Source organism: Oreochromis niloticus, linkage group LG11 (assembly GCF_001858045.2).
Source record: "Oreochromis niloticus isolate F11D_XX linkage group LG11, O_niloticus_UMD_NMBU, whole genome shotgun sequence".
Taxonomy (NCBI): Eukaryota; Metazoa; Chordata; class Actinopteri; order Cichliformes; family Cichlidae; genus Oreochromis; species Oreochromis niloticus.
In genome coordinates, this window is record NC_031976.2 from 27,098,909 (window position 1) to 27,110,121 (window position 11,213).

The 11,213-nt window shown below is 40.5% G+C and overlaps 1 protein-coding gene across 1 annotated transcript; it reads left to right on the forward strand.

Annotated features, from left to right (window-relative positions):
• Window positions 1–615: 615 nt before the first annotated feature.
• On the forward strand, window positions 616–10,730 carry rspo1 (R-spondin 1; the record flags this gene model as incomplete). The annotated part of the gene is given in 5 exon segments (NM_001279577.1): window positions 616–998; window positions 2,962–3,156; window positions 5,554–5,697; window positions 6,293–6,517; window positions 10,464–10,730. Coding segments are annotated over 5 exon segments (833 nt in total), but the record flags the coding sequence as incomplete, so codon positions are not given.
• Between the last annotated feature and the right edge of the window lie 483 nt (window positions 10,731–11,213).

Genomic DNA, 11,213 nt, shown 5'->3' on the forward strand with positions numbered 1-11,213 from the left:
TTATAACCCTTAACCTAAGAGGTTAAGTTAAGAGGGAGGTAGTATAGCTGGTTGGATGCAAAAGACTGCAGCTTCTCATTTTTATACTGCAGATTTATAGTGATTAAGTGACATGACATTGTACGAGTGACCTTTTCACCTTTTGATCGAGCCAATTAAACCACCAGGCCACTGGCTTTAGCTTTATATTCATCTTAGAGACATGAAAAAGGTTTTGAGTTAAAGTGTTAAAATATTGATTTACCATTTCTTCAACAACTTACGTATCTATGTATCTGTATCTAGTAACAGTCCAGTTCCTCAACATGTTTCTGTCTTCTTTTTTCTCAGCACCCTCTGATACCAGCAAATGTTTATTCAACCATAGTCATAATTAGCCAGTCTTCTTTTGTCACTCTGCAACCAGATAGTCGTTGGCGATAACTGACAGCAAACCCGCCTTAAACAGCAGAGCCGCTGTTACGGATCGAAAGCTCAGCCCAAGCTTCCTGTGATGACCCTGTTGAACTCCATCACTCTGCTCTTCTTCAGTCTCTGCACAACCCCGTGACCCCGCCTCCTTCATCAACCTACAGCTGTGCCCTTTTTACTGCCTTGCCAGTGCAACCAACACCAGCGTGATGGCTCGTTGTGCCGCGGGGACATTTGGACAAGCAACTGCAGCATCACACACCACTACACAGACTTCTAGATGCGTCAGCCACTAGAGTGAACGATACAGAGAGACTGGGGAGGAGGGACAGACACACAGAGAAGGAGTGCAGTACTACAAGAGAAAGGAGGGATCATCTATCCCAGTAAGATAAGCATCCACCTGTCCCGCATAGGAAGGTGGCCCCCCCACCTGATCCATCTCGTCGCAGGGGGGGGACCCTGCATAGCCTGGAAGGCAACAGAGACTATGCAGCTGGGACTGGTGGCGCTGGCAATGGTCTTTCTCAGCTCCATGGGTCACAGTGATGTTCTGAAGCTCTCCAAGGCAAGACGGCATAGACGTGGTGAGTTCTCACTTTGTCAGTTTGTTTTGATTTCCTTTTTCTTTCATAGCAGCACTGCTGCTTCTCGTTTCTGTGGTCTGAGTCACTGTGGTGGACGCCTTATAAACATTTAACAAGCAAAGTAAAGATAACGTTTTGTTTATTTTCTCATCATTCTTATTTGTTTTTCCTAGGCGGGTTATGTTCGGTTCAGTGTTTCCCCAGAATGGCTCGTGTTTCTTCCTCTTTTTAAGATTATGCCTCTCTCAGTTTATGTAAAGCTTTTCTGGGTATTAGGGTTGTTTATAAAGGGGTTTTTGATGGATTCCCTCTCAAAGCCATCGCTCTCTTCGTGTCTGGCTCTGTGGGCACATAATGGAATGAGTACCTGACAGTTCTAGCTCTCAATTGGACCATGCTGCCGATATTGTTGTAAGCATTTTTCTAACCTCACGCAACCGCAAAGACAGTGTTCAGGTCGGCTCGCAGTATATCTCTGGCTTCAGAGCCTCAGATCTGGTATTACTGTCAGCTTTGAAATAATTCTTCCCTTACACACAAGGAGCTTTCAGCCAATGCCAAGCTAACCCCAACCTCCCTGAACCAGAATTCATATAATACCAAGATTATCCACAATAGCAGATGTGGCATTATTAAAATCACACATACTGGGAAGGAGTAGCTATTGTTTGTGTCAGTTTGTGTTAAGTCTGCTGATGTATATATAGACAGTGACGTCGTTGCAGTTCATCTAATTTAGACAGAAGGATTGAGGTCACTCGCCATATACACGAGTGCCATGCAGACTGCGACAGTCTTTTTCCCCCTAGATACTAAATAAATGTTTGCTTTTTGCACTTCTTCTTCAGTTATTTGATTTAATGATATTCGGTTTTGTTCATCCATCCCCCACAACAAGAAAATTATAATAAACAAAGGACAGAGCAACTTGTTCTGCTGCCTTTGGGCTGTTTGTTTTTCTTCTTTGAAAGGATTTTGTATCGTGCAAAGATCAGACTTGACTAATCAAAGCAGACTGATCAATTTTAACGTACCGAGAGCACAAACTCTCTACACTGTTTACCCAAAAACATTTCTTGAACTTATATCATTTACTGTAGCTAAAGATTACTCCCAAGCTACTTTTATAGTTACTAGTAGTAACAATAAGACTTGGCGGTAACTGGATAGTGATAGACTAATCTGTTCATAGAAAAACACTTTTAAATCTTTTATCGTACGAGTTATGTCAGGGAGGCGGGAGGTCAGGCTGTGTAAGATTGTGTGTATTTTTAGCTGAAAGTAAATGACTGTAAATCAACTCAGGCGACTGTTGTTTTTGTCTTAGAATGGTTCTTCAAAAATGATGTGCACTTTTACACAATTTACCCAAAATTGATTTAGATTGCCGGTTGTGCCTTTTTGGAGAATGAGGCAACTGGACTCATGTCCAAGTCTGGGATTAGATTAAAGGAAATGTAAATGCATTGCAATGCTAAAATTCCTTACTTGTTCAACACATTCAGGAACTATATTTCGGACATGTCGGTCACCGTAGCATTTCTGCCCGACCCCAGTGACATTTGGCTGAATCTGAGAGGCTCTTGGTCTTGACTTTCAGCCACTGTTACCTGGATTTCTCCAAGTTAAAATCTGTTAAGGATCTCCGACAAGCAGTTGGAAGTAAACACTGAGTAACCATTCATGTCTGGCCAAACCCCCCTTAGATTAAGCTTTAACCCTTGTTTGTTGGAATATTAAATGCTTGCATGTTTATGACTCGTGAGGATGCCAAAAAAATATTGCAGTTCCTGATGTTTTTCTACTAGGCAGGTTGTTGACTTTTGGAACTTTTTTATTTCCTCATTAAAATTTATATGTGGCTGGAAACAATTTATTTTACTTTTTTTCGGTCGGTGGACCATACTGTTACCTACCTCAGTGTGGCCTTTTCTTTCTCATTGTTTACCTTATGTTTCCACAGTTAGCACTGAGGGGCCCCCATCTTGCCCCAAAGGCTGTGACCGATGTTCTGAGTATAACGGCTGCATTAAATGCAAGCCCAAGCTCTTCATCTTCCTGGAGCGCAATGACATCCGTCAGATAGGCGTGTGCCTTGCCTCCTGCCCCATGGGATACTTTGGCATGAGGAACCCCGAAGGCAACAATCGATGCACCCGTGAGTTCTAATTGTGTTGTACACTCTTGACCACAGAATGATGCAAGTGTTAGTGATATATCAACAGGATGCTAGCAGACGCTTTAACTTTGTAGATACACATATGGAATCTTGCAAAAATGCAAAAAGATCCAGCTAACTCTTTACTCTGTGATACTCAACACATCTGGTTTCAGAAAAAGCCTGCGGAAGTGTTTATCCTCGGTTCATCTTCACCTGTTTAAGTTTTGTCTTGTGTATCTTATTTGATTGTTTTACCTTTTTTCTAAATCCCTTTGTGAATCTAACAAAGTCAAACTATTATTGCTATAATAGGCACCCTCTATTTTTGCATATTTTTGCAGTTTATGTGATTTTGATGTTGTCTTACGCGATCTTGTTTGTGAGCGAATACCATGTAATGCCTCATTACAGAATGCACGCTACAAAAAAGGCGAGAGTAATATTAGAAGTAGCCACTTGGTGATAAAATCATCTGTTGTTTCTTGTTTTCATGGAAAAAGGGCAAGAAAAATATAGACTACAGCAAATTATTTCCTAATCAAAATGAATGTCAGTAGAAGTTTTAATTGAAACGGTCCTTATTATGGTTACAGACAGGTTTGGCTCATTTGGAATATGGACGAAAGCACGGTCACATTCACAGTACTTAACAAACTGACATTACTTAGTTTTAAGAGGCAGTTTCAGCAACTCCGTCTGTTGTCTGTTTCCTCTTATGTGTGGGCAGAAAACAAGACTGGAAAAAAATCCCAACCAAAACATTTGTAATGCATTGTTGTTTGTCTGTTTTTTAAGAGGATGTCTGTGTTTTTTATTTAGCCTTCATGTGCAGAGTTCATGCCAGGCCACAGTCGTGATAGTCTCGGTTTCCCTTTTACGCACTTGTTATTCTGATGGAACCTTAATGTATCACGCACAGTACGGTCTGTATACATGCCTGTTTACTAAGTAACTGCGTTAAAAGGTCTTTGAATGTGAGTGTGCACTAAATCACTTGTGATTATTCTTTGCTCAGCAACATTTGACAGATTGTTTAAGGTAAATATATTGAGGGCTGCTTTGTCGTTTGATCATTACCACATTTAATGATATTCATTGCTTTAGTGACAGTGATTGCTTTGAGTTTAGTGCTGTGGTTTTCTTCTTTTCTATCAAGATGCTTTTCTTGACTGCCCGTTTTTGCAACACTTAGTATCTGTCAGCAAATGCTAAATAATGATTTCATGAACCAAAAGCAGATAAAGCTCATAATTCTGGTTATAAAGATGTAACTTTATCACGACTCGTTATTTCAGATCATTTCAGAGATTTAAAAAGCTGTAATTTTTGTAGCTATACCGAGAACATATGTCAAAGGGGTATGTATTTTTCTATTCCAGATGAGAACAATAAGATATGTTGCACTGTATTTGTTTTGCATGTAAAGTTTGTTTTATCAGTGCAAATCATACAGTTGTGTGTTTTTAGCAGATTGCAACAAATGGAATCTCATTTATAACGGTTGTTCTCAATGGGGCATTCATTCACCGTCCCAGTTTGCTGCAGAAGGCTGCTGAATTCTTTTCTGAGGCCCTCAGTGACTAACCTGGGTCATTATCCAATCATCTAACTTTATACATATCATTCCACAATGTCTTGTTACGACCACATGTCTTACATTATAAGGCTACAAACGTCAGTACGGTCAAATTTAGCTGTCAAGGGTTTGAAAATAGTAATCAGGAGACGGAAGAATCCCACTGAGGGATTCAACGTTTTATCATTTCTGATCTTGGTATCCGCAGAGTAGACATTCTTAACTTTAGCAAACATTATTACAGCAACTATAGCTATAAATATATTTTCTATACTGGGATATTTTCACCTGCCTCCAGTGTTTTTCTCAGATATAATGAATAAGGAAATGCCTTTCATGATGGAGCTTGAGCTTTTGGGAGTCCTTTACGATGTCTGGTTTTTATCCTTTTATGGTTCTCATTATCCAGATTTCAAGAAGTTGGTTGTTTGAGTCAGAGATTTAATGAGACTAAGGTGTGGAGAAACCCACTTTTCCAAAAGTTAGTGCAGGGATAGACTTCTGGCTGTACTCATTCACACCCCGTTTCCAAAAAAACAAGGACTGTGGTGCATGTGTTTTTAGAGGGATTACTCCCCCTTAAAAGACCCCATCACTAATAAATCTCTCAGAGGAAATAAAATTATTTCCTCAGTCTCCACAACCCTGAATGAGAACAATGAATATTCCATATTATTATTTCTACGTTAACCTCAGAAAGGTTTCAGACCAATACCAAAAATTTGAAGGCAAAATAATAACACAGTCTCCAGTCTCAACGTGACTTTAAACTGACAGATTACTTACTGGCTTTTTTTTTGTCTCCCTGTGTTTTGCAGAATGTAAAATAGACAATTGTGAAGCGTGTTTCAATCGCAATTTTTGCACAAAATGTAAGGAGGGCTTGTATTCACACAGTGGGAGATGTTATGTCAGCTGCCCTCCAGGCCAACGCACCGTCAATGAGACCATGGAGTGTGTCGGTGAGTGCTCTTTTTCCTTATATTTACTGCTTAGCAACTCACAGCAATTTGCTGGAATCTATAAACTTTACTTATCACTTAATTTCATCAGTCATCTATGTTCGGGTCTGGAAAAGCGAAGCGAACTCTTACGAAAAAAGCAAACTCTTGGGCTGTCCCTTTCTGTTGTTTTATTTCTTGTGAAAATAATTCTGTCATAAGTTAGAAAACACAAAGGAAACTCAAAGTTCTCCAGGCATCTTGGCGCAGTTTTCCAGAGACCTGGAGTCTTAAGCTGCCTTTTTGGCATCACATAATGTTCTTTTAAATTAGCCTTGCTCATCCACAGTGAATATGCTGAAGAGACTATGCTGTATAGTTTGCTACATTTTCAGGTTCCTTCAGCTTCATCAGTCTGTCCTTCTCTCATCAGAGATCAAACAAGCAAAAATTGTTTTCAGATTTACTTAAACTCATTATCCTCAGTTAAAACTGCTGAGTTGTAAAAAGCAGACCGAGAGGCTGTGAAGCAAATGTGAGCTGTGAACCATTCACTCAGTACCTTAGTGGTTTCCACATTTTTATGTACTTATTTATTTATTTTTTTTGGTCCCAGGTCAACGTGCCTCAGAGTGTGAACTGGGTGAGTGGAGCCAATGGGGTTCCTGTATGAAGAAAAACAAAACATGCGGATTTAGGAAAGGCACCCAGTCCCGGGTTCGTGTGCCCCTTCCGCAGGTTCACAGTCCGGATACCTCCCCTGCTTTTGTACCCTCGCAGACCTGTGCTGCCGAGACAGAGAGGAGGAAGTGTGTCGTGACCAAAACGCCGTGTGTGAGGGGTAAAAAACAAATACACACGCACAGAACAAATGGACTGAAGAGGATACACTTAATAAATGTCAAATATTAAAATGTTTATGTGCTTAGATAACATGTTAAAGGGCAATATTCTCCATGTATTTTATGCAATTCCTTCTTAGTCAGTATGATGATTGATGGAACCAGTACTCAACATTCAAAGGCCTGCATTCTCGCCAGTGTGTCTGTGACCCGCAGCGTGTTGATTGGGTTTGGTTTGGCAGAGTCCACAGCAGAACACAGAATTTCTTGACTTTTCAGCATGTAAACAATAAACTTCATCTGCGAGCCAAGCAGATGAAGGGCGGACATTACGCACTGCAAAGCTGGATAAGGATCAGAGCTAGAAAGAGCTGTTTGTTCTGAGGACTGCTGAAGCGCGAGGTTTACATGCCCATGACATGTTTGCTTGAGGTCTTTTCATCCACATAGCAGCTTGCTCTCCAGCGGGTGAACAGTCATTCTCACCAGTTAGTGGTCATTATCAGTTTTCATAACATCTTATTAAGTGCTCTTGGCCTTATTTGCTGCTACGGCTATTAAATGACAGGTCTGTTCAGTTGAGTCAAGCATCCTGAGCATACTAAATACAAAAATGCAACAAAAACAGAAATAAAGCTTATTTACATTTAAATATTTTGCTTCTTAGTCAAACAAATAAATAAGTATCAGCAGCGGCTTTTGGGGGTGATAAACCTTGCAAAAGACAGGAAAATAAGTGGATGGGTTTAACCCTGTTCCTGATTCATATCATCGGCTTTTGGTCTCTTTAGGTGCAAAGGAGTTATTGCTAATGAAATGTCATTAGAAAGTTTCTTTGTCTTTAAATACCCCCATATTAATCTGCTTTGCATAATATGCCAATTTTCAACCGTAAACTTATTTACAAGACTTAGAGAACTGTTAATGAGCAGTATTTAAGGTCTTTATTTTTCGGTGGCACGCTTTGGGGATTTCGGGCACAGCAGCAGCATTGCATAACAATATTAATTGGCCACAGTACAGATGTTGCAACACGTAACAGATGACATGGCCTGATATATGTGAGTAAACATGGTGGAGGCTTGCGTACTCTGGTATCATTCTCTTCTTCTCCAGGGGTCTGAGTCTGAAAAGCAGAACATGATCTGACACTTTCCCATAGATCTGTGGTAATGGGAAATGAGAGAGGTTGGCATGGCTCGTAACTGCTCAGTGAGGAGGGGCCGCTTCACTGGACAGGCTGTTACAGTGCAGTTTGAGAAATGAGTGGCAGATTTGCTCTGTGTGGGGCCAGCACCCTGGAACAAAAATTCAGCCTTGGGTTCAGAATAATACTGAATAGTGTAATATTATAAAAACAACTGCTATGTAGATTGTCGAATTTTAAGCAAAGGGTGTTTTTGGTTTAATCTGAGGAGATGAGTCGTGGAAGCTTTGTGGATGTGATTGTTCACATTGAGTAAGCTACTGTTAAATAGGTAAACGTGTATAAACTGAAGACACTTAATGGTGCTAAAACGTACAGGGATGAGTTTCCCTCTATGGGGTCATTCATGCGTGATGGTACCACGACTCCAATGAACTAGTTTATGTGGGTAAACTCTTCAAAAAGAGCACAGCTGTGGATTCATCTGTGGGGTGGGAGTTGGCTGGCAACTGGCTATATAAAACACAGGGGGCAGATCTTGTATAACATTAGTGATTTAGTGGTCTGCAGATCTCACGCTTTGTGTTGATTTGGCTGTGATTTTTTTTTCCACCCTTTTCCTGAAGCTTTACAAAAAGGTCTCACGCGAAAACAAAATTTTCTGGATATGTTATTTCATTTGTCAGGCAAAATTGTTTAGCTTGGATGAAGAGGAGCTGCAATCAGAGCTGTCATAAACTGATGGAGTCCGCCTTTCTTGGCTCCATTAGTGATTTGTTATAGAAGTAATTAAGTCCTTACACAGTAAGCACATCATCTCAGAGGCTGCAGTGTGTGATTGAAGACCCTTACTTAATGCCATTCTCTTTCATTGTGTCTCAATGATTTAAAGCGAATCTGTTACTTCTCAATATTAAGTGTTTATTTTAATAGTTTCTATAAAAGTCCAGAAATATGTTTATTCATTCAAGACAAATGATGAACAAGCTGGACAAACTCATCTTATGTAATTTAAGTCAACTAAACAAATGAGTTCTTAGTGAAGTTTCCACCACTTTTGGCACTAATAGCTCCAAAAAAAAGACATGTTATTCCTGTTTGTGCACTACTGTGTGGGACTGAGCCTTCTCGTTTACAGTTCAGACTAAAGTAACTGTGACATGCATGGGTCAGTGGTGGATAAATGTTATTGTGTTAGGTTTGTTCACATTCACATCAAAATTACATCACGCCCATGCACTGAATTTCACTGTAGAATTCTGCTCTTTTTCAAGTTTGTGAAATATCATGACTTGAGGTTTTTTTTTCTACTTTTCTTTCAATTTGAACATAATTGAATGGGTGACAAATTTAAAAGTGCTGGTAGGGAGATAAACACAGACATAAAGTTACTACTGCATAGCAGCAGACAAACATGGTGGCGCCATAAGCTCTAAGTTTGTCAGCCATGTAGTGAACACTGTCCAGCCCTTGGCACGTGTCCTCTCAGCTTTCCGGATGTGCAGAGAGTCTCAACGCACAAGTTTATAACAAACACACTCCAGCGTAACTATGCTCCCTCGTATATACAAAATCAAATACTTTTCAGTGCTGCCTAAACAATAGTTGACAAAGTTAAAGTTGACAAAGTTAAACTGAAACACAAGCCTCGTGTCCATTTGCACTTTCCGACAGCTCTTCATGTCATTGTGGGCCATTACTGGGTCCTTGACAATGTTTAACTCATTAAGCCAGATGTGATTTATGTGACAGCAAATTGTCACTTGTCTGTCCCTTCCGCTCTTACAGTCAGTACGCGTGCTGTAATTTAAAATCACCAGCCGATCTAAGCCCTTCACTTTTATGAACAGGTTTAGTGGGGAAATTAACCACACAATGATGGATGTTTGCATTTAGAGAGCAATTATGCTCTTAAAATGTGCGACTGCTGTGAATTTTAATGCAAGAGTACTAGCGGGGAGGAGACTGGGGGAGGTTTGAGTGTATGTCAAGTGGGACAAGGGAGCGGGTGCTGAAAGAGAAATTAAACAGACTGAGACCTTAGCGTGTGGATGACACCTATGTGAGAATACACTTAGGTACTGCAACGCTTGTAGCTATGCTATGAAAACATCAATATGCAGCTGTTAGTAGATCCAATATTAATTACGATTACCATCTTCTTTTAGCCTGACAGCAAATGTCATTAGTTTTTTCCGGTGTTACACAGTTTTTTATTGGGACCCGACAGCATTGCAGATAAAAAAGTAAAGGGAGTATCGCTGTGATTACAACCCGTCTGTATCAAGTTCCCAGGCAACACGTGCGATAATTATGAAGATATTTTACTGAAAACAACAAAGGTGAAAGTCATGCTGATGCCACAGAAGTCAGGGAGACTCTAAAGTGATTTGCATTCTACCTCCTCTGGCCGTGAACGTCTGCACTGAAGACATGAGACTGATTCAACAGCTGTTGGGTTATTTCAGTCCAGTCGTGGACAAACTGGCTCCAAATGTTTAGATGTGTTATTTTTTGCTGGCTGCATGTTGTGCGGTAATTGCTGCTATACATATACTGTCACCATGGCTAAACATAACATTATTTTAGCTTTTGTTGTTTGGGATTTCTTGACTATGGTTTATGTCTGGTAGCCTGTATTAAAAGTTCTGATGCATAACACAACCCCTCAGGAGGTTTTTAGCCAAGCAGGAGCATTTCTATGTGCAACATTTTGTTGGGACAGATGCCTTTTTATAAGAAATACAGTAATATGTAGTATAACCACCTTTTTTTCCTTATACATTCTTTTTTTTCAGAGAGGAAGAGTAAAGGAGACAGACAAGACGATACAAACAGGAGAGAAAGGGAGAATACACGTGAGCGAGCACAAGGAGGAGGAGGAGGAGGAGGAGGAGGCGGAGGCGGAGGAGGAAAGCGGAGGAAAGGCCACAGCAGGACGACCACTGCTCCCAGCATCACAACCAGCTCTGTCACCTAAGCGCTGACGCCTGCTGGATGAGGCTGAGAGAAAACCAGAGACAATGCCTCGCCCAGCAGTGTCAGCCACAGACACAGATTGATGTTGAAGGAAAGGATTAATGCTGCTATGCTGCATTGTAGAAGATGCAGAGAGAACTGGAGGTTTGCTGAAACACAAAAGATTCCCTGAAGCTTTTTGAATAGCTCACCATATCTGGAAGAGACATGCTGTCCTAATGTTGGACAGCAAAGCCAAATTGAAGACTATGGTTGGACTTGATTTGTGTGATGAACTGACCCTATATCACTCTTAAACTAAGACCAGACCATGTGTTTTAAATGCAGCATTCGAGCCTGATTATGAATGAAGGGATGCCTAAATCTCCTCTGGTCCATGATGTATTTTGTTCCAGTCTGATTTTAATTACCGTCTGTTCTCCATTTGTTTTCATGTTTGTAAGAGGTGGCAGATGGATTTTCTCAACTGTCACTGTCTGTGATGTAAAGACAAAGAAAGTATTACGTCTTGGTACCTTTATTTCCTATTGTGAAAGGAAACAGAAAGAAAGGCACTGGAAATCACTTGT